We start from the raw sequence: 25,142 nt of genomic DNA on the forward strand, positions 1-25,142 counted from the left end.
CTCGGCCATGAAGTGCTAGGTGGCTTTGGGCTACTCACTGACCCTGAGTCTAACCTACCTCACACAGTTGTTGTGAGGATGAAATGGAGGAGGAGGATGCCCATGAAGAGGCTGACTTGGGTTACTTGCAAGAGGAAAAAGGGCAGGATAGAAATGTAATAATTTCTAATAATTAATTCTAATTAATTCTAATTGTTGTTGTTGTTCAGTCGTTCAGTCGTGTCCGACTCTTCGTGACCCCATGGACCATAGCACGCCAGGCCTTCCTGTCCTGCGCTCTCTCCCGGAGCGTGCTCAAGTTCATATTCATTGCATCGGTGATGCTATCTAGCCATCTCATCCTCTGCCGTCCCCTTCTCCTTTTGCCTTCAGTCTTTCCCAGCATCAGGGTCTTTTCCAGGGAGTTTTCTCTTCGCATTAGGTGGCCAAAATATTGGAGCTTCAGCTTCATTATCTGTCCTTCCAATGAGCACTCAGGGTTGATTTCCTTTAGGATGGACTGATTTGACCTCCTTGCAGTCCAGGGGACTCGTAAGAGTCTTCTCCAGCACCACAGTTCGAAAGCATCAATTCTTCGGCGCTCAGCCTTCCTTATAGTCCAGCTCTCACAGCCATACATTACTACTGGGAAAACCATAGCTTTGATTAGACGGACCTTTGTCGGCAAGGTGATGTCTCTGCTTCTTACTATGCTGTCTAGGTTTGCCATAGCTTTCCTCCCAAGGAGCAAGCGTCTTTTAATTTCATGGCTACAGTTACTGTCTGCGGTGATCTTGGAGCCCAAGAAAGTAAAATCTGTCACTGCTTCCATTTCTTCCCCTTCTATATGCCAGGAAGTGATAGGGCCAGATGACATGATCTTAGTTTTTTTAATGTTGAGTTTCAAACCAGCTTTTGCACTCTCCTCTTTCACCCTCAACAAGAGGCTCTTGAGATCCTCTTCGCTTTCTGCCATTAGGGTGGTATCGTCTGCATATCGGAGGTTATTGATAATTCTCCCGGCAATCTTAATTCCGACCTGTGATTCATCCAACCCGGCATTTCTCATGATGTACTCTGCATATAAGTTAAATAAGCAGGGTGACAATATGCAGCCTTGTCGTACTCCTTTCCCAATTTTGAACCAATCGGTTGTTCCATGTCTGGTTCTTACTGTTGCTTCTTGACCCTCGTACAGGTTTCTCAGGAGACGGGTAAGGTGGTCTGGTACTCCCATCACTTTCAGAATTTGCCACAGTTTGCTGTGATCCACACAATCAAAGGCTTTAGCGTAGTCAATGAAGCAGAAATAGACGTTTTTCTGGAATTCTCTTGCTTTCTCCATGATGCAGCGAATGTTGGCGATTTGATCTCTAGTTCCTCTGCCTCTTCTAAACCCAGCTTGTACTTCCGGTAGTTCTCGGTTCGCATACTGCTGAAGCCTAGCTTGTAGGATTTTGAGCATCACCTTGCTGGCATGTGAAATGAGCGCAATTGTGCGGTAGTTTGAACACTCTTTGGCGTTGCCCTTCTTTGGAATTGGAATGTAAACTGACCTTTTCCAGTCTTGTGGCCACTGTTGAGTGTTCCAGATTTGTTGGCATATTGAATGCAGCACTTTAACAGCATCATTTTTTAGGATTTTAATTAGCTCGGCTGGAATACTGTCATCTCCGCTAGCTTTGTTGTTACTAATGCTTCCTTAGGCCCACTTGACTTCACTCTCGAGGATGTGCGGCTCAAGTTCAGTGACCGCACTATCATGGCTATCAGGGACATTCAGATCTTTCCTGTATAGTTCTTCTGTGTATTCTTGCCACCTCTTCTTAATCTCATCTGCTTCTGTTATGTCCCTGCCTTCTTTGTCCTTTATCATGCCCGTCTTTGCACAAAACGTTCCCTTGAGCTCTCCAATTTTCTTGAAGAGATCTCTAGTCTTTCCCATTCTGTTGTTTTCCTCGATTTCTTTGCATTGTTCATTTAAGAAGGCCTTCTTGTCTCTCCTTGCTATTCTCTGGAACTCTGCATTCAGTTGGGTATATCTTCCCCTTTCTCCCTTGCTTTTCGCTTCCCTTCTTTCGTGAGCTACTTGTAAAGCCTCATCAGACAGCCACTTGGCTTTCTTGCATTTCTTTTTCTTTGGGACGGATTTCGTTGCTGCCTCCTGAACAATGTTACGGACCTCCGTCCATAGTTCCTCAGGCACTCTGTCTATCAGGTCTAATCCCTGAAATCTATTCCTCACCTCCACTGTATATTCAGAAGGGATATGACTGAGGTCATACCTGAACGGTTTAGTGGTTTTCCCGACGTTCTTCAATTTAAGCCGAAATTTTGCAAGAAGCAGCTCATGATCTGAGCCACAGTCAGCTCCAGGTCTTGTTTTTACTGACTGTATGGAGCTTCTCCATCTTTGGCTGCAAAGGACATAATTAATCTGATTTCGATATTGACCATCTGGTGACGTCCATGTGTAGAGTCGCCTCTTGTGCTGTTGGAAAAGAGTGTTTGCTATGATCAGCATGTTCTCTTGGCAAAACTCTATTAGCTTTTGTCCTGCTTCATTTTGTACACCAAGGCCATGCCTGCCTGTTATCCCGGTGATTTCTTGACTTCCTACTTTAGCATTCCAATCCCCTATGATGAAGAGGACATCTTTTTTTGGTGTTAGTTCTAGAAGGTGTTGTAGGTCTTCATAGAACCGATCAACCTCAGCTTCTTCGGCCTCAGTGGTTGGGGCATAGACTTGAATTACTGTGATGTTGAATGGTTTGCCTTGGATTCGTACTGAGATCATTCTATCATTTTTAAGATTGTACCCCAGTACTGCTTTTCCCACCCTTTTGTTGACTATGAGTGCTACTCCATTTCTTCTAAGGGATTCTTGCCCACAATAGTAGATATGATGGTCACCTGAATTAAATTCGCCCATGCCTGTCCATTTTAGTTCACTGATTTCCAAGATGTCGATGTTCAATCTTGCCATCTCATGTTTGACCACCTCCAGCTTACCTTGATTCATTGATCTGACATTCCAGGTTCCTAAACAATATTGTTCTTTACAGCATCGGATTTTCTTTTCACCGCCAGACACATCCACAGCTGAGTGTCCTTTCGGGTTTGGCCCAGCCGCTTCACTCTTTCTGGCGCTACTTGGAAATACCCTCTGCTCTTCCCCAGTAGCATATTGGACACCTTCCGACCTGAGGGGCTCATCTTCCGGCGTCATATCTTTTAGCCTTGTGATACGTTCCATGGGGTTTTCTTGGCAAGAATACTGGAGTGGGTTGCCATTTCCTTCTCCAGTGGACCACATTTTGTCAGAACCCTCTGCCATGACCTGTCCGTCTTGGGTGGCCCTGCACGGCATAGCTTATGGCTTCACTGAGTTACACAAGCCCCTTCGCCACAACAAGGCAGTGATCCATGAAGGGGAAATTAATTCTAATAATTAGTTATTAATTATAATTAATAACTATTAATTAATTAGTATTAGAATAATAATTCTAATAATTTCCCTAGGGAACTCCGTCATGCCCTCTCTTTAATGAGCTTCCATCGTGCATTAAAAACGTGGTTGTTCAGGCAGGCATTTAGGGTGGGTTAGGGTATTTTTTTAAAAAAAAAATTATGGTAAAATTTTATTGTTTTAAATTGTTTTATGGTGGGTTGTACATCGCCCAGAGTGGCTGGGTGACCAGTCAGATGGGCGATTAATAAATTTAATAAATAAATAAATAAATAAAATAATAATAATAACAAATTTAGTAGTAGTAATAATAACAACAACAGTAGTAGTAGTAATAATATATGACCTGGAACTAGGACTAAGCAGCAAGGTGGCCAAGTTTGCTGATTATTTAGGGCAGTTAAAACAAAGAGGGATTTCAAAGGGCTCCAAAAGGATCACTCCATAGTAGAAAAATGGGCATCAAAATAGCAAATGCAGTTCTTTGTAAGCAAGTGTAAAGTGATGCACATGGGGGGGGGGGGAATCCCAACTTTACATGTACATTCTTGACAGAGATCTTGGGCTTACTGTTGACAGTTTGATGACAGTGTCAACTCAGTATGCAGCTGCTATGAAAAAAAGGAAAATTCCATGTATAAGGCATAATTAGGAAAGGAATCGACTTGGCTGAAGGGATGGGAAAATGCTGCAAGGTACTGATGTTTCAACACACCCTTAAAGGCTCCCCCCTCCCCGCCCCAATCCATGACTTTCTGGTTCAAGTCATGCAGATACTGTATAAGGACAGTAATTTCACATCTTCTCAGGGCAATTTCTGCGGATTCAAACAAAAAGAAAAGTGCAAACTTCCCAGTTACACAGGAGTCTTTGTACACAGAATCAGAAGTATGCCATATCGTGTATTCAGAAATTTTCATTAATTCTGTTTATCACAGAAGCTTCCATACTGCAAGTCACTTTTTCAAAACCACTTTTGAGTGAGATATATAGATTGAAATAGTATGCAAGCCTATTCATTTATTTATTGCATTTTATTCTGCCTTTTAGCTCAAAAGTCTCCTAAGGTGACTTACAAAGATAGCCCCTGTCCACAGGCTTACATTCTAAAAGACATAACACAAAAGGAAAGGGGATTGGGAGGGCGGGGGAAACATAGAGCCAAGATGGAGAAGCCATATAGCGTAGCTGTTTCTTATTACACATTGCATGGTGCATACAAGAACACAAGGATCATCAAATAAAACATTCTATAAAGGCTTTGGACAAGTAAAGTTACAACCCAACAAATCAAACACACGTTTAACCCAAATAAACAGTGAAGACAATTCCTGCCTGCAGGCTTACAATATAAAACAAACATAACACATAAGGAAAAAAGAATTGGGAGGGATGAGGGGAAAAAATAGGATGCAATCCTAGGCACGTTTAGGCAGAAATAAGTTCAACTCCCAGCATTCCCCAGCCAACATTTCAGTAGGAATGGTACTGCTTCTCCCTCTCATCTCCCTCAGCACAGCCTGCTGGAACTGAATTTTTAGACCACCTTTAAAGGTAGAATTTAATGAGGGTAGAACTTACAGGATAAAGAAACAATACAAAAATATACAGATGGACATTTTTTGAAAAAATAAACATTTTATTTTTGAAATAGATTACCTTTTTCTACAAGAAAATTGTGTGGATTCTGAAGTAAATGTGTTCAGCATTAGAACAGCAGAAGCAAGTTCCATTTTATTTCTGCAATTATAGTTGTGATATAATTTAAGAGAGTTTAAATTTTAAAACTACACATGCTCAGAGTACTATTATTTTTAAATCAGGGTTGACAAACAATTCTGCACTATGGATTGGTGAGACAGTGGTATGAACTTGTTCCTGTATTTCAAAGGCTGCTTTTTTGTGTGATTCTGAGAATATAACGTGTCATTTTAATTATTATCATAATTGATGTTATGGTTTGGGGTGTTTTTGTGTATATCTGTGGAAAATGTGGTGTGTGAAAAGAGCCAGTGTGGTATAGTGGTTTGAGTGCTGGACTGGGACTTGGGAGCCCTGGGCTCTAGTCCCCACTCAGCCATGGAAGCTCAGTGGGTGACTTTGGGCCAGTCACAGACTCTCAGCCCGACCTAGCAGCAAAGATGCTCCACGTTGTCCTGGTCCTGTATTGCCTTATGAAGCATCTGAGCCTTACTGTATTGCTAGGGGAATCCTACTGTAAGGTTATTCACACCTTTATTCTGTGAGTCGACCAATGTCTTCACTGGGTGAGTTTATAGTTAGAGATGGGTGTCTCCTTTAACGTAGCTGGGCTGAGAACAGTACTATTGCTAATAATGGTGTGTGGTACATGTAGCTGTATTTCCTAGCAACAGTATGACTGATGATGTTGCCAGTAATGGTGAGAAATGTCAAAGCGGGTGAGGGTAGTGGAAATCGTTTCAAAGATTATTAGGAGGCGTCAAGACAAAGTGGAACTTGGTAGTGTGTGGGTGGGGAACATAATGACTTTGAGCAGAAATTGATTGCTACATTTACTAAATTGAAGTATGTTTGTAGAGCAGTGCCTTCTCCCTACTAAAAGGTAGTTGCAGAGACTTACATAGAATATGAAATTAGACAATTGAACTCACAAACTCTATTGGGAAGATGCTGTCTGAAACCAATAAGTAGTGTGCTGGAAGAGGGTGTTTAAGCCTTCCACTAATCTAATCACTTGTTTTAATCTACAGCACCATACCACCACATTGTTTTATCTTGACCAAGCATCTCAAGATCCAAAGCAACCATGGGTAGGTCCTGCAGTATGCGTGCTAGTGGAAAACTCAATATGGTAGAGAATGGATATTTTCCTTTTCAGACTCCAAACCTATTGTGTTGCAACCAAACAGAAAGCAACCCCCAAAATCTTTCAGCATGCCTGCTGCTGGAAATCTCCAGCAGCATGGTGTTGAATGATTTTTTTGTCTCATTTCTGTTGGTGCAATAGAAAAACTCACTGTTCAACTCATCCTGCAAGCTACTGGCGTAAGCAACAAACACTCATGGGTCGCCTCACAGTAGGATTCCTCTAGCAATACAGTAAGGCTCAGGTGCGTCATAAGGCAATACAGGACCAGGACAACGTGGAGCATCTTTGCTGGTACCAGGCACTACATTCTCCCAATCTGGATTTGGGACTGAAAGACCCAGGAAAAGTGTGGGTGCATGGAGGGTAGGTTGTAAGCAAGCACAATTTGTGACACTGCACAACATCATGACTGATCACGGGGCACATCAGATAAGGCATCAGCCTTAGCTTCCAATTTCCTGGCTTTGTGGAGTTTGGACCAACGTGAGATAGCCTTATCATCTGGTCTTTTAAACCGGCAAGTTTTTTGATGATTGAATATGGAATAGTTCAGATATTGGACATAAATACAATTACTCTCTTAATGTTTTGCTTCTATGAATTATACAGGAAAAGAACAAGCCAGGTCCATGCTTGTGTGTGTATATAAGGCATCTATCTATGATTCCCTTTCAAGAGCAGCATCCCAGTCTAGAGGACAATGAGGCAATTGATCTTGACATTATACCCAATACAGCTTGACAAGTCACCCCAAAACTCTTTTAGATGGGTTCTTCCCAGAACAGCTTCCAAAGCAATGCAAGGAACCACTTTTAAAAAAGAAAAGAGTAAGGAGCTCCACTGTGTACATAGGAGAATTGGACGTATTTAAAGGAAACCCTTGAGTTTCGGCTCATATGAACTGGTCTTTGAATAAAATACATTTTCATTCTCCACGTTTTTAATTAACATTTGCTTTGCATATGTTCAGTTGATTTTCCCATTAGACCCTGATAATTTGCATGTTTGTTGGCTTCCAGCATTGTGCATAATACTTAGTATTAGTAGAACTTAGTTCCTCATCTCTTCCCTGCTGATTTAAATGTTGTTCTAGCTGAATCTTTGCTACAGCTAACTGCATCATGGCACTCCATGAGATAAGCATTTGTATGAAGTCACAACTATGGGCCAGTGGGAATGCCAGAGAGAACGAGCTCTAAAATTCACAACTGAGAATACCACAAAGCAATGTGACTATAAAGTGCAGATTTACATCTATATATGCACAGTTCCTATATTTTAAAGACTCTTGCATTATACTGCAAGAGTATTTTTTTTTTTTAGAGGAATTCTGGTGTTTGTTTATTTGTTTATTTATTTATTTATTTCATTTCTACACTGCCCAATAGCTGAAGCACTCTGGGCAGTTCACAACAATTAAAACCAAACGGCACACAATAAAACAATATAAAATATATAGAACATTAAAACCACAATATAACAATACAACCAGAATAAAACCTAGCAGCAGTGCAGGAATTTAAAATACGGATTTAAAACAGCAAAGCTAAACATCTAGAAAGCTAAAATGCTAAAATGCCTGGGAAAATAAAAAGGTCTTAACCTGGCGCCAAAAGGAATACAAAGTAGGTGCCAGGCAAACCTCACTAGGGGGCTCATTCCACAGCCGGGGTGCCACAGCAGAAAAAACCCTCCTAGTAGCCACCCACCTTACTTCCTTTGGCAGGGGCTCATGGAGAAGGGCCGCTGAGGATGATCTTAAGGTCCAGGCAGGCACATATGGGGGGAGGCGATCCTTCAGATAACCTGGACCCAGACCATTAAGGGCTTTAAATGTTAATACCAGCACCTTGAATCGGGCCCGGAAATGGACTGACAGCCAGTGCAACTGAAAAGTACTGGCGTAATATGAGCTCGCTGGCCAGTCCCTGTTAACCTTGCTGCCCTATTTTGGACCAGCTGAAGTTTCCGGACTGTTTTCAAAGGCAGCCCCACGTATAATGGATTACAGTAATCCAGATGAGAAGTTATCAGAGCATGGATAACTGTAGGTAGGCTATCTCTGTCCAGATAAGGGCGTAGTTGGTATACCAGCCTAAGCTGATAAAAAGTGCTCCATGCCACTGAGTTCGCCTGTGCCTCCAATGACAGTTCTGGATCCAAGAGCACTCCCAAACTACGAACGTGATCCTTTAGGGGCAGTGCAACACCATCCAGAACAGGTTGAATATCACCTAGCCGGGCAGACAAACCACCCACTTGGTTCGAACCACCCACCCCAGTGTCTCTGTCTTGTCTGGATTGAGTTTCAATTTATTGGCCCTCATCCAGTCCATTACTGTGCCCAGGCACTGATTCAGAATAGCCACTGCCTCACCTGGGTTTGATGAGAAAGAGAGGTAGAGCTGGGTGTCATCTGCATATTGATGGCATGTCAGCCCACACCCCCGGATAACTCCCCCTAGCGGTTTCATGTAGCTGTTAAACAGCATGGGGGACAAAATGGAGCCCTGTGGAACCCCATGGCACAATTGCCATGGCACAGAGCAGTAATCCCCCAGCACCACCTTCTGGAGTCGGCCATCCAAGTAGGAGCGGAACCACTGCAGTCCAGTGCCTCCAACTCCCAACCCAGAAAACCCAGCCAGAAGGATACCATGGTTGATGGTATCAAAAGCCACTGAGAGGAGCAGGAGAATCAACAGGGTTGCACAGGGTGTTCCCATCAGCATTCTGACAGTGGTGGGAGGGGAACAGGAAATTGTCAACTAAGATAAGGGTAATGTTATTTAGAAAGCTGAGGGAATCACTCTCACTGACAGATAGATCACAGATGAACAGGGGATGGGGATAGAAAGGAAAATGGTATGCTGGAATCCTGTATAGGCTTACTCAGAAGTAAGCCTTTTTGAACACAGAGGGACCTATCAATTCATTTACACACACGTACTCAGCTAATTATATATGTGCGTGTGTTTTTCAGAATCATTCTGTATGTTGGAAATACCGCAGCACTATCATATCAATATTGTGCCGGTGCTAATACTTGAAAGGATCTGTGGTAAAGTGCATGAAACAAACTCTGGTGAATGAAAGGTTAATATTCATAGGCGAGAGCATCTGCCTTTCAAGGCAGTGTGGGAAGAAAAACTCCTTGTTGTTGTTGGCTGTTACTGGTAAGATGGCCGATGGAGGGAGAAGAGGGGAAAGGAAACTAGTGTCTTGATGTAACCCATATTCAGAAGTAAATCCTATGCCTCTGGAAATAGGATGGGAGACTGGAATTACAGCTACGGTAAACTACAGTCGTATGCAAGTTACTCAGAAGTAAGCTCTATTGACAGGGCTGGACAAGTTCCTGGAGCGAGATTTATGTATAATTTTGTTTAATGGGCTTACTGTCTACTGTGCAACTTGTATGCAAGTTGTAAGCAAGCACAATTTCTCACATTGCACAACTTCATCACTAATTATGGAACATGTCAGTTAAGGCAAGAGCCTTAGGGCAGGATCCAATCCTGCCTGTCTGTGTGTGGGGCCCACCACTGCTTTGGTTTTGCGTGCAGCCAGCCCCACTAATTCTGTTGTGCAACACCCCGCCCCCTGCTTGCACAACGGCGATTTAGCACTTCTGGGGGCAAGCCCCCAAATAAGCAGAAATGCTTGTTTCTGGAAGGGGGCAGGTCAGTGGAGCTCTCTTATGTGAGCTCTGCCAGAGAGGCCCATTTGCACAACAGAAACCTAAATTTATAGGTTTTTTTTATTATTGAATATATATGTCATTGTATATATGACATATATACATATATGTCATATATATATATATATATATGACATATATATATATATATATATATATATACACACACACACACACACACACACACATATATATATATATATATATGTATATATATATATATACATATACATATATGTATATATGACATATATACATATATGAGAGGTTCCCTCTCACGAAACAGGTGTTCAGCTTTATGGTAGCACTGATCACCTGCGGGTGGGGAGGGGTGCCAGTATTTAGGACCCCAATTCCATAAATAAGTGATTTAGTAATGTCAGAAGCCCTTTTTGCTTGGTCTTCCAAATGCATAGAATGAACATATGGTGGGGAAGCAGAATTATGTCTGTGGTACCTGCCCCAGACCTCCACTCATTGACTGTACACATTATCTGGCACTTAGGTCCACTAACTAATGTATAAAAAAATATAACCCAAACCCTAATCAAACTTGTGTCATTCCATTAAAATCATTCCATTAATATTCTTTTGATTATTGGCTTTTTATATTCCTGTTTCCCTTTTTCAGTGTCTACATTTTAAAACTCTTTGTAAGTAGATCTTACTTACAATGAGGAAAGTCTGGCGTTTCTGGGATTGGTGGCATGAGGCCCTGGTGGTGTGCAATTCCGCTATACCACAGCGCTACCTAGAGGTTTGTAGTGGAACATATAGAAAGGCAGAGAAAGAAAACCCCCAGAAAAAACATGTGTAAAGGAGCTGATCTTAGTCCCACAAAGAATCCGGAAACAGAAGCTTTGGTAAAATGGCAAGTTAAAAGCCTCATGTAGAAGGAGTTCCACTTTATCCTATGGGCCATATCCGTACCCTCCCAAGGACCATAGGATTTAACATAAGAAGAGCCATGCTGGATCAGATAAAGGGTCTATCTAGTCCAGCATTCTGTTCACACAGTGGCCAACCAGCTGCCCATGGGAAACTCACAAGCAGGACATGAGTGCAACAGCACCCTCCTGCCCATGTTCCCAGCAACTGGTGTTGCTAGGGTTAAGGATTTCTGCCTTAATCATCTAAGCAAAAGGAAAACCAAACATAAATGCTTTACCATTGGATCAGAATGTAGAGCCACAGGTAAATTGAGATTTATGTAGATGTCTTTCTGCTGGATTATCCCGAACACTGATGCATACCATGGAAAGCTTGTGGAAATGGCACACTCTCTTTGCATATTTGTAAACTGCAGGCATATAATACCAGTCATCTGTCCACAGGTTGTTTTCTGTGTGGAATATTTACTTAGAGAGCAGTGCTTCTGCTGAGGCCAGGAAAACCATTTCTACAATTATCATCCATTACTGCACCCATTATCTATTGCTGTAACAAAGTGTATTACTCTGTCATTTCAGATTTCTGAGCTTCTTTATGGTTGTGCTTATTCCTTTATTGTGCCATGCTGCTATACATACTTTTAATGGCTAAAATATCAACTACTAAAAGATTGAGGAAGCCTTGTTAACATATAATATATATGATAAGCGGATTGCTGTTTTTGTTCAGAAATACTCTTCATTCAATTCTTTTCATCAGTCTCACAGCTTAGATTGCCTTAAATCACCTTGTGTCTTTTTTCTTCTTTTGGGGGACTCCTCCTCCTCGTTCTCATTATTATTAGTATTATTTAATGTGCCCCTTCCCACCTTACGATATGTTAGTGGTGCTGCGCTAGGTATGTATGAGCAGAAGTGCCAATCCAGGAAGGATTAGAACTCAAGTTGATGGAGGACTTGAGCAGATCCACAGAAGGGAAAGGTCAATTCGAATTCTCCTTACAAGTAAAGAAATAGTACAGGAAGAAAAAATATTCTAGCCTAACCCTTCTCTGCTTATTTTCCACTTGCAGGAATGTTTTTAATATACAGGACCATTCAAATTATGATTCCTTACCTGCAGGATACCATCTCAACTCTTTTTAATCAATAGTACTCTTTTCTATATGTACAATGGATGCATGGATGGCTTCACCCCTGCCATCTGCAAGTTAAAAGACATGCCTGTACTGAGCATGTGATTGAGAACGCTGCTTTTTTTAAAGCATTCTTAATTGCACTGGGCCCTACATACCCTTGTAAATACAAGTGCACATTGCAGACATGTGTTTCAGTGTATGGATTTGGGGCTGGAGCTTTATGCTGCTCACATGTTAGGGCTCTTCTTTGCACACACAACAAACAACTGAAAAGGGCTCTCATTGCAAACTCATTCTGCTGCATGTGTAGACCAGGCTTTAGAAATCCATGCTGGGGTAGGGAGGGTGGGGCACAGGAATGGAACAAAAGGCAACCAGTCAGCAGACTGCGTGGGTTGCTGACAGCAAGCTCAAATCTGGCTGTAACTCAAGCCTGAGCTTGGAGGTATTGGTTGCAAACTCAGGTCAAAGCCAAATTATTTAAATATTTGATATATGTTAAATAAACTGTAATTGAGTTAATATTGTAGTTATGGGTATTATTTTTTTTCATTTTGTGAGCTGCTTTGAGTACAATGTATTGTGGGAAATGGACTATGACTACTATGCCTACGTCAGGAGGAACCAGTGAGCTGTGGGGAGAGGAGTGGTATTCCTATTCTGGAGCCTGGAAAAGCAATATTGCTCCTTCTTCCTTCACTCATACATTTTAATTGACTCACTGCACAGACCAGAAAGCTTCTGATTCAAATTCTAGACAATTCTGATAGAACTATTCCAAATTTTCAGACTTTCATAAATGAAGGCAAAAGGTGTCCTACATGTTTAAGACCAGTCCATGGTATCGTTAGCCGTACAAATGAGGCCTTAATGATTGTGCGGATCAGACCTGTACGTACATAGGGTTCCACGCTAATGGGCCCTGTTCCAACAGAGTCTCAGTTTCAAAGGCTTCATGTTGATACATATTAACTGAGAGCAAAGGGAATTATATACTGTTTCCCAATTCTCAACATTTCTGTCTAGTCCTTTGCTCACATTGTGTTCTTGAATTGTGAAGATTTTTTGGCACAGTTTTTTTTAAATATATTTTCTAATTCTTCCTTGGACCCATCTATATAGCATCGCTTTGACCCCCCACCCCGTCGCAAATGCGCAGCAATGCGGCTTCGAGTCAGTATGCCCTGCGATACATTCGCAATGTACCGCGTGCTTCCCTTACAGACTTGCTGTGCCCTCTTTTTTTTTGCCATTTTAATGAAATGCGCAGCTGTGCAGTCCCGTGAGTGTGGGGGTGCGACACTTCAGTGGCTGTTTTATATTTGAGGGGCTCTGCTGTGTCTTTCTGTTCCAAAAGTGGGGTTTTGTGCTCCTTCATTTCCGCACCATCAGTTCGACAGTTCCCCAGCCCAAGACTCTCGTGATGGTTCGCGCTTATAAGCATGAGCGCTACATGCCTAGCCATTGCTCCAAAATGGTGGCCGGAGTGATGTTGGTCCTTCCCAAGAACGCCCCCACCCCTGGCCCTTGGATACTGAGTCCACAACTGTTGTGAAGATATGAAGCAGCAAAACTATGCGAAAGTGTGATTAAATAGATGAAAGCGGCCCTCTGTGCCTCTGTAACTGAGCAGCTGCGAAGGGATGGTAGGACTAAAGGGGCATCACAGAGTGACGCAGGCACTATGTACGCCTACAACATGCCCACTGCAAAATGCGAAGTCGGTTCGTTGAAGGAACAGATGGCCCGCAATCACGGGGAAACTCGCAGCAACCCCCCCCCCCAAATTGCAGTAAAATGACTCCTTGGAAGGCCGCATTTTCCAGGCAAAAACCACGGATGGCTGTGAAGTTGCAACTGCATCATCTATCACGACAGACCTCGACTCGCACCTGCCCCGGAGTAAAAGCCCGGTGTAGATGGGGCCCTTGTCTTCTTGTGAAACTAATCCTTGTACATGATCATCAAGTAACCCACTGCATAACTTTCATTCTGAGAAAAGGAATCATTTAGTATTTTGCTGTAAAGCTATGGGTTGATTTGATTGTTACACTTCAATCCCACCCACCTCCATAGAGTTTTGAGTGATGTAAAGCAACCTCCCATCCAGGTCTGCCCTGCAAAAGTTCAGAAATGGAACTACATCCTCCAAAACTGTTTTCTGGACTATGAGCTTTCTTTCTTAAGATATTCTATTAACCTTTGGATCACAAATGCTTTGACTGAGACACACTCTGCAGCATTCATAAAAGGCAATCTCCAGTATGACTTTGTTTCACTATAACAGAAGCAGCTTCTATACTGAACAGAGAGGAGGGGAAGCAGAAAATTAACAGGTTGATGATTATACTTTATAGGGAGCTGATTGTTTTTAAACTGTTTTAGATACATGTTGTTGTTGTGTGTTGTTTGTTTTATGTCATTATTTGAATGGTTTTTATATTTTTTATAGTGTATTTTAATGGTTTTTAATTTTTGTGAACCGCCCCGAGAGCTTCGGCTATGGGGCGGTATAGAAATACAATGAATGAATGAATACTGGAATTTATATCAGGCCCCAATTTTGCCATTTTTCAGTCTTGTCTTTAAGATGTATAAATACAGATCAGTAGTGTTATTCAATCATTGAAAACATTTCTGTGCTTTATTTCAGTCTACAGTTCTCAAGGCAAAATGTGTTTCCCTATGTTTCCTATATTTTATACTTTTTTATTTATTTAAAACATTTTTATACCACCTTTCATCACATCAGATTTCAGTTCAATGGAATTTACTCTCGGGTGAATATGTTTAAGATTACAGCCTAAAATTTGTACAATTAAAACAGTAAAATCTATTAGAATGCTTTGGTAAATTAAAGCAAATATTTTAGTCTAGTGCCCAAATGATCTCAGTGTTGGCACCAGTAAACCTCTTTTGGGAGGGCATTCCATAACCAGAGCTCCATTGCAAAGAAATCTCACTCCTTTATAGACATTCTTTGTACCTCTGATGGAAGTGAAACATGGAGAAGGGCCTTGGCAGAAGATCTTAACAAACTGGCAGGTTGAGATAGAGTAGGCACCTTCAACTATTTGAGCCCCAAGCTATTTAAAGCTTTACATCAGGGGTGCAAAAAGTGGCCCATGGGTCACATGTGGCCTGACAAGCCATTTCTGGCAGCCTGGCAGGCTCCCTATATGTGCTGCCACAGATGATATAATTATTTTTACACTCTCTGACAAAACTTGTACAGAAAGCAACACAGCTGAGTTTCCAAGAATTCAAGACTCAGTTTTTGAAGTCAATATTTAGTTGCTGTTTTGGGCCAATATTTGCTGCTCTCAAATAATGTTTAATCTCCTCCAGTGTACAAACCCATATATTACTTTTGATAAGAAATTCTCATCCATTTTGCTCATGAATTTCTTCAAAATATTCCTCATACATTTTAAATAATGCATTTCATAGAGACCCCCTGAGATTATGAGTTAAAAATAAAGAAAACCATTTGGGAGAAACCCATCATCGCGCAAGTGGACTACCCCCTCCTCGCCTGTGCTCCTCAAAACCTGCTCCAGGGGGTGCTAATTCTGAGGGTGTGTAGGAGGCTGCAGGAGAGAAGAATCCTCCCTCCCCATTCCATTGACAGAAGCCATTCCATAAGCAGCAGGAGTTAATTGGATACCATTCTTTGTATTTAAGAAAATGCCATTAGATTTATTATCTTTGCATCAACGAGTTGGTCTACTAGTCAGCAAATTCATCACAGAGGCCTTTCTGAACTGCACAACTACTAAAATGCCATAGATTGCATTTTTAAAATGGTCTTCTATGCAAGGAACTCCTTGAATCTGCAAACTTGTCATATGTTGAAGGCAAATCTACTGTCAGAATGTGTTTTTAATGGGGGGAACTTTGGGAATTTGAAAGAAGGTCTTTAGCATATATTTTAGCTGAACAGGTCACTCAGCTGTAATCAATTCACCTTCTGCATGCAGAGTCTGATTTTATCCCTGTAGTTCCAAATGATTAGGCTCAGATCCAAAGATCTGTGCAATGAGTGTTGCACATCCAGCAGGGCTTCTGGGGCCCTCTCTTCCTAAAAGAGCACCCTGTGGCTGCCAACAAGCCATGAAAACAACTTGGAGAAGCTTTGTGAGCAGCCTTTGATGCAATGCAAAACTTGCTACATAGAGAAAAATGCCAGGAAACCCCAGTGCACATGCAGAAATAATTATGTCCATTTAAGGAACATCCCAGCACTAAACTAAGTACATTGTATATGTGAAGCTCCACGTATGTGCTTTCTTTGGTGGATCTGTTCTGATACATATAGATACACACGCGCGCGCACGTGCACACACACACACACACATATATATTTACTCACTTTCTCTCTCTATATATATATGTAGTGTGTGTGTGTATGTACGCACGCTCGCGCACATGCACACGTATACACACTATATGGTAAAAGACACAGATTTTAAGAACAAAGAAGGGGCATTTCTGACCATTTGTTCTCGATATATTTAGGTTACACTTTCTGGATTCAGGGTCTTCTATTTAGATTATAAACCTCTCCTTGTGGACTACAAGATCTAACATAGGACAAGAACCCTGCCATTGCATGAAGAATTTTTATTAACTGAAACTGGCCTGAAATAAAAGAGGGCATTCCTACATGTAGTGGATGTTCTGTTATGCTCATCTGTGGAAATGCAAAGAGCTGCAGTCACTAGATCCACACATGCATCCAGGCTTTTCTACTGATTTGTTCAGATAAGTTAGGATAGGTTCTGTAGCCTTACAAAAGCATACTTGCACAGACTAATAGACAGCATGCATAATTTGGTCTAGTGCAAATTCCAGGTCAGCCTGTATTACCTTGTTCCACCACCCAGAGCAGGTTGCATTCATGATCAGAATTAGCAGCACAAGCCCTTCAAAGAAGTAGAAAAACAACCTACACCTTGACAGTGGCTGAATTTATTTATATACCAAATTACAATAGACATCACATCAGGCAGGGGTGCAGAACCTCTTTCAGCCCGAGGGCCAAATTCCATTTCAGAGAATGTTTTGGGGGCTGCATTCCAGTAGTGGGCAGGAGCCAAGGCAAAGGCAGAAGGGGCAAGCACAAAATACAAAAATGTTTTAGCTTAAAGCTCTTACTTCCAGTATCTAAGCCTGAGGAAAGGCATTTCAATCTTTTAGAGTGGGGGAAAAAAACTGCAAAAAAAGCCAGGAAACCACCAAACTATCAGTACTTAGGGGAAAGGGGTGGAGCCAGGGGGAGTGTGGCTACCTGGGGACCCAGCTTGGCACCCCGGGCCTGACATAAAGAGTTTGTCACCTGCATTGTCTGCTACATATTGGGCGGAAGTCTATCATTACAATAACTTACCACTTGGGAAACGGTTGCCTGTATTCACCACAGAGTTACTGATCTGTTCTGATAGACTGGGCCCTGCAGCAGAGCCCCACTCACCATGACATTAGTTAGGCATATGTCTTTGTCTCTAGGAAAGAGATTTTCAGTAAATATAATGATACAATCATTGTATACATTTGTCCTTCCTCATTATTACAACCTGCAGGTGAATTGTCTCTCGGACATCTTAAAGTTGACACATAACAGGTAGATAGTAATACTTTAGCTTACTTTCAGCTGCACCAAATGCACATCGACATGCTTGCTGTCCGAGTCCTGCTGCACTGAGTAAGTCAGATCCCTGACCCTTTCTGATGTCATCCGGAGCCACGTTTCAATCTCAGGCAAGTGGAGAACGATTTTCCAGTCAGCTCCTGTGTGGAGAGGGGGAGGCTTTTCGTACTGCTGCCCAGGATCAAGGTCTTTCAGCATATCTTCTCCACCTTCTTGCTCGGTGGTGGGAGTCATGTTGATGACCATGGGGGATGCATCAGTAGCTACAGAATCCAGTTCCTGAGGCCTGATGGGGGAAAGTGCAACTTCCATGGCTAACATCGGCAGCTCTAGACCATAATTCTTTCCAAATCTGCTGCACGTATGAAAGAAAAGAAAGGGAATCGTTTTAAAAGCAATAAAAGTATCCTCTTCAGCCCCACCCCAAATGCACACCAAACTGGATCACTAATAATTTATCCCATTCCATTAGCTGCTTAGGCACATACAGAGTTCTTCCTCAAAGCAGGCTGTATGAATTAAGAAAAAGATCAAAATTCTTCATAAATATAACCAAAATTCAACTCCAAGGAGAGCTGCAATCTGTACGAAGCATGCAAATTAAGCAGATTTGCATAACTTATTTTACTTCTGCTGGCTGTGATGAGGGGCAAGGACTTTCGAGGGCAATACAGCCATGCCCCTGACTACAAACAAATCTCATCAGCATCCCAGCCTCTAGCTTCTGAGATTACACCAGCCGTTCCTTATGTACTTTGATTATCTTCATAGTCATAAGAGCTAGACATTTGCCGGGGAGGGATTGAGTGAACAACAGCTGAGATGTCATTGAAACCTATGTGCAGATTAGATACCAAAAGCATTCAAGGGTTGCTTTAGATAACAAAAAGCCAAGGAATTCAGGACTCCAAAAGTGCAATAAAGATGATATTGTAGCTTATTGCTCCAATCCAAAGAAGATCACTGGCTGGAAGGATGCTGGGAGTTGTAGGACTTTTCTCTGTCTAAACATGCAAAGGATTGCACATTTAGGGCGCAATCCTCTCAGGATAGGTGGCCACCAATCCAGTGCAGGGCAGGAGCCCTTCATTCATGGCTAGACTGTTGATTTCGGCTGTCTAGCTGTGGGAAGTCGGAGTGTGGGGGGGCGCAACACCAGACGATATACAGGGAGTGTTGGAAAGGGACATCCACCCTCTCCGGGCCAGCCCCAGGAATGCCCCGTTTTCACTGCTCTGTGCTCCTCTTATGAGTGCAGAGCGCGGGGCTGATCTGTGCTGCCTATGAAGTAGCGCAGGAGGGGGTGGAAGTCAGCTCTCAGGGAATTGACCTCAGAGCGTGGCTCCAAGGTCGGTTTCCAGGAAACGACCTATCCTATGTCCGTCCAGCTGCTGACTAGCGGCTATAGGATTGCACCCTTAGTCTCTAAATTGGCAGCAATCCTAACTGCGAAAACACTCCAACTGTAGACAACAATTACAGCCAAAGGCCATTAGATGTTAGAGAAAGGGCAAATGACTTATTCTCATTAGGGATGTACAGCTTGTATAAAATCAATTCTGTCTGCGTTTCACGGATTGTCAGGTGCCTTTCGTTCTGTTGTCCGCTCATTGATGGAATTAGGGATGTCAGAGAATTCCACCATGGATCTTGGTGAGGCCGTATGCACTGAAATCCATGGCGGAACGAAGCCCCCTGCCCCCCCACCCCGCAAAAGGCGTGCGAAACGGAGCACCTACCTGCTGCCGTTTGCGCTGCTTTGCGAATGGCGGCCGCATCTACAGCCACCATTCGCTTCTTCATTATTGCCGTGATAGGCTACGTCAATACTTATGTAGCCTATCACGGCTAACGCAGGGACGCCATTTGCACCCCTGTCTTTTGCCATAATAGGCTACGTAAATATTTACGTAGCCTATCACGGCAAAAAAAAAGGGAATGCAAATGGCGGCCACCGTAGCCGCCACCATTTGCGTTCCCCTTTTTTTCCCCACTGTGATAGGCTACGTAAATATATATGTGATAGGCTACGTAAATATATATACGTAAATATATACGTAGCCTATCACAGCAAAATACAGGAACGCAAATGGCAGCGGCTATGGCGGCCACCATTTACGTCCCTGTGCAACCCAGCGGCCGGATGTCGAGCTGCGGGCAGCCCCGGCTGGTGGCTCTGCAGAGTTGCTGCGGAGCGGAGCTGGCCGGGGAGAATTTCCGGGGGAGGGACAGAGCGCCACCCCCCCACCGCGAATGTCACCCTTCGAAAAGGTAAGTGACTTTCGTACATCCCTAGCTGGAATCAGATTTTTCTGTGTTCTGGAATTTGTGCAAATTCACATTTGCACAAATTTGTACTTGTGAAAATACACAAATCCCACCCAATGCGCAAATCCCCGCAAAATGTGTATTTTCACGTTTCTGCTTATGGGGAGAATGTGCAATTTTGGCTGTTTTTTAAATATTTTGCATATTTTTCTGTTACTAAAGTTGCACAAAATTTAGTAAAAATTTAAATTCAAGAAAGTTAGAAAAATAGTCTGAGGAATTCGGCCGATTGGGGGAAAAGCTGGTCCTCTGTGGAATCCACAGGTCAGTTTAATAAAAATCCGAAGTCATTTGATTCTGTTGCGGATTTCTCCGACATCCCTAATTCTCATAGCTCTATTGTTGTGTACTCAGTTGTAACACTTCAAGACTTTTAAGCATGAGGGTGCTTGGCTCTCCAAGTGCAAGCAGCTGGACTACAGAAACAAAATCCATATGAAAACATAGGTCATCTGGTAAATCAGATGGCGAAAAAATAATCAAGCACAATGTCAAGGAGTCCAGGGGAATATGAGACAGGACTACAACATTTGTACCAACCTATAGTCCTGTTCAGATATTATACTCTGAAGCCGTGGAAAGAAAAGTGGCTCTGCACACATGAGACCTCTCCCAATGGGCACATGTCCCCTGCTCCATACTCCACCTTCCTGCATTTTGCAGGAAAGTCTGAAGGTGGATTCTAAGAGCATTCAGCTGAACATGCTTAGAATCCTCCCCGTGATCAGCAACCCTGAACTATCAGGTCCCCAACTGCATGGAGGATTCTAACTTCTAAGACTGGTCAGTCCAATGGGCTTAGGGTCCCCCTTCAAAACTTGCCACTCAACATGGGAAGGTCAGAGGTGGAGTCAGCATCTGTGAGGCATGGGGGAGGCTGTGGTAATGCCTGCATAGGGCTTCTGTTATCATCATTTGGAAATCCACATTCTGCATAACCAACCCAAATTTAAGGCTGCCAAGAATGTGCACATTAAGTTGTTAAATATTACAACAAAACAAATGTTTAACTAGAAAATAAGAAATGTTTTTTTCTTATTTTTTGTAATTCACCTTGAACTTTATGAGGAAAGGCCAGATATAAATACATAAATAAGTAATACATGGTGGAGATAATATTTTCATTGTGCCCAACAATAAGTGAATGGCCACACCAACTACAGGTAAAGGTTATCCATGAAGTTCCCCATGTCCCCATTCAAAGACAATATGCAATATCCCGGTCACAGATAACTGATTGGGACTGAGGGTGGAAGAGCCTTGGGGTGCTGACCCATGCTGCTGTTTTGTCTTTTAAAAAAGAAAATAAAGATCAGTGCAGATCTATGCTTCAGCACTGGAGAGAAGAGCACACAGCTATCAAAACTAAATAAAACAAAGGCAAAAAGGAACAGCATATCAAGGCTTTTCTAGGAAGGAGAGTAGCCTCGCTTTACTCCATAGCAAGGTTTATAACTTTTTTAAAAGGCTTGATGAGCAATCCCATACACTCAGCCTTTAAAGCATTCAGAAATACATACCAATAGCAATAATCATACAACTTTTTAAAACACTGCAGAAGCATGGCTATATGTATGCATGTCACCTTTCATGTGACAAATACTGCTGTCCAGAGTCTTTGACACTTGGACAACCATGTTCCAGCAAGGTGTGCCCTTTGGGGAGGATGAAATTAGATTTTTTAAATGTAAAAATATTGTGAAGTATGAAATATAGTGGATCATACTAGAAAAATATGATTGCAGTGCAACAGAAGATGAAACTCAAGGAAGTTATAGCATCTTTATTGCACTTAATACTGATAATAACAGCCCAACATAATCCTAATGCAGCAATGCATTTTACCTGTTATTACAATTCAATATATAAAAATATGTTTGTACTATAAGACTGCCATCCTAAACGCACTTAATTGGGAGTAGGTCTCACTGCGGTCAGTGGGATTTACTTCTGAGTAGCTATGCATGGGAAGCACTATAAGGCTGCAATTCTGTGCTCATTTAGTAGGGAGTAAACCCCACTGAACACAGTGGGACTTTCTTATGAGTAAACATGTCTAGGATTGTACTGTACATGCAGCTGTGACAAATGCAGAATGCAGAAATACAGAATCTGCATTCCACTGATGACAATCGTAGCAAAAATCCCCACTGAGTTTAGTAGTTCTGAATTGTCCCAGATCACTTTATAATTTGAGAAAATCTTCCTCATTAAAGAAATCACACCATCCTTCATTGTTATTTTTACCCTGTACAGTTTTAATGAATAACAATAGGTTATTATTTTCAGTGTTATTGCATTCTAAAAGTTGGATTTTGATTAGGCCCATGAAATTTATTATGCCAATATGAGCATAACTCACAGGCAAACGAATTACTCCCCACTGATCAATACCTAGCAAAAACCCAGGAAGCAACTGCGCAGAAGTGCCCAGTGGCTGTTCTCCTTAAAACTTGACTCCTTCCCTAGACTCTCTAAGGCTCTCTCATTCTCGGTGTGTTTCAACATGAAAACTAACACACATCTTTAGAGCATGCTTCTGTATAAGGAAGTTTTAAAACCTCCCAGGTTCAATGCAGAAGGTGGCAGATTTAATTTTGAAGCAGGTCAGGATCTGATTCTCATCAGCCTTGGTAATTACTGACCTGCTTTCTCTTATCACTCTCTTGAATCTGCACAGTGCCTCTCCCATACTACTACTGTTTTAGGTTGGCAGCTATTAAAATAAAGGCAAATCCTTTTTCTTATGCTTCTAAGAAAGCCACAGTGAATCACTGCCAAGTATACCCATACATGCACACACAGACAAATCAAGAATGATGGAACTATATATTTCTACTTTGTCAAATTTCTTACAACAGTAATCAAGACAGGCTTACTAACCAAGACAGAACTTTCTAGCTATTTCTTTAAAGGCCACATTTGAAAGAATACACTGCTGCATATAGAAATGACTGAATAATTACACCTAATTCATTATGTAGTTGCTAAGAGAATCAAAAGCTGCTGTAATCTGACTACCTCAGCTACAAAAGGAAAACAAAGATCTCACACACGTTCCCGAGAGAACTGGCATCATCAGAGAGGGTCCTCCCAGCGTTGTCACTCTTCATAATCTTAGGGAAGCCAGGCTCCTCCTCGTCGTCCTCTTCATCCACTAGCGTTCTGCTTGGCAGAACAAGGCAAACTGTCATGTCATCTCCGCACCAACCTATAAAATCATGCTGGCAAGCTAGGGTAAATATGAGCTTGATTCGTGAGCGCTTCTTTGAACAGAAAGCAGCCAATGTCTCACTGAGAGTATTATTGCTCAGCTCAAATCAGAGAAATCACTAAGACATCACCAACGACTTCAGAGAAAGAGTAAGAAAAGGTTTACAAATCAAGCTACTGAATTCTGAGACTGAGGTAGGCAGAGTGTCTTTGGCTAAGGCGACAAAGTGTTCCAGCTGCTGTACGCCCTAATAAACCAAGCAACCACTCCATGGGATAATTCAGTCATTTCTGGTATCTTTCTAATGCACTACTTTCTCCTGCTGCTAAATGGATTTAAGCATCCATATTGCTCTGCTGAAAGAAAGCTTCCTTTCCTAAATCAGAACTCTGTTGACTGATTCACCATTTGTCTGACTCAGTAAAAGGCAACTCTATAGATTTAGCTGTTATGTTTATTAATTTGTTTTTTAAAATTTATATCCCACCTTTTAGAAAACAATTCTCACAAGGCAGCGTGCAAAAATATATAAACTCAACCATGTATGATAATATAAAAGATGTTAATCAAAATACACAATCACAATTACATTAAACAGCAGCAGCAACACTGAAACAGCATTGAGACCAATAGCCAGAGTACACCATAACAAATAACAACAGTCCAAATAAAATCCTTAAAATTATGAAAAGGCAGTGGTGAACAAAACGTTTTTCAATGTTCCCTTAAAGCCTGATAACAATGGGGCCCATCAGCATTTATTTATATATCTCAGTTGCAACAAGCTGCTAAGACTACATTGGATGGAAACTACACATGATATAAAAACATGGCATCTAAAAAAAAATCAAGTCAGAAAAACAGTTTGTGGTGCAATATATCCACTGCAAAAAGGAAAACCTCAAAGAATAGGCACCATTTTTTTTAGGGAGCATCGCTTCTCCATCTTACTTTAGTGGATGCATAAGTTCAACAGAACATTTTTATAGATGTATTTTATACCCTACACCTTAATGCTTAGTCTTTCATAATCCATCATATATTTATCCATGCAAAACTAGTCTGTTCCATGAGTTTTATTTATATCAGTAAATACATGATCGGAGCCTGACACCCTCAGGCCGCTGTTCCATGCTGGTATAGAAATACCCAATCCACACACTGGGTTTCATATAACTGCCTGAAGACATGGTACCCCACACAACTGGAAGCCAAGGTGCACCATCCACAAATAACATGCCAGAAATAGTTGGGTAAATGGCCCTGTAATACTCTCCCTTGCTGTATATTTCACTCTCACAAACATATAACCCTTTCAGAAGTGCTGCACCAATAATAATGTATTTATCCGTGAATCTTTCTCCTGATTTTCTGCTTGGCTAGATGCTAACCCTGCATGCAAAGTACAAGATCTGTGTGTCACCATCAGTGCCTAAGCCAATAAGTAGCACCCCCCGCCCCACTGACACATGATTTGGACCTTAGAATATGCTGACTCAGCACGACATCAGTAACTGTAATTGGTTTGTGTCAGACAAAATTAATTAAGCATGTTAAGGTATATAGAGGAAAGGAGAACAAGTATTGATCAGTGTTGTGTCCGCTGGATATTGTGAATATGAATTAGCTCTTAATTTCCCTCCCCCACTCACTGTCACATATTGTTAAAGTCAGCCTTAAGCTTATGCAGCCAGCTGTCCATCATGAAAACAATTCAGTTTCCTTTCCCGAGCTTGTTAAAAATAAAGGCAGGAAAGGGTACTTTATTGAATAGGTTCCCTTGCTGAATTTTAAATCAAATTATCTAATGGCTGATGCCAGAGAAAAGTGTGTTTGCCCTGATCTATCCTTTATTCATTTACAGTATAACAAAACTTCCCCTTTCCAAAAACTAAAAGTAGCCAAACTGGCTAATGGGGTGG

At 41.9% G+C, this 25,142-nt stretch overlaps 1 protein-coding gene across 1 annotated transcript in view; it reads right to left on the bottom strand.

Annotated features, from left to right (window-relative positions):
* The window catches only part of AKAP6 (A-kinase anchoring protein 6), a 332,898-nt gene extending 309,813 nt beyond the window's left edge, over positions 1-23,085 (bottom strand). Inside the window, exons 1-2 of the mRNA XM_084827230.1 lie at positions 23,063-23,085; positions 17,676-18,033 (exon numbers count right to left, since the gene is read on the bottom strand). Coding sequence (XP_084683356.1) covers positions 17,676-18,033; positions 23,063-23,085 — 381 coding nt within the window. The remainder of the gene's footprint in view (positions 1-17,675; positions 18,034-23,062) is intronic.
* Between the last annotated feature and the right edge of the window lie 2,057 nt (positions 23,086-25,142).

Source organism: Heloderma suspectum, chromosome 1, assembly GCF_057233095.1.
Source record: "Heloderma suspectum isolate Gila_16-S chromosome 1, 16-S_ref, whole genome shotgun sequence".
Classification (NCBI taxonomy): domain Eukaryota; kingdom Metazoa; phylum Chordata; class Lepidosauria; order Squamata; family Helodermatidae; genus Heloderma; species Heloderma suspectum.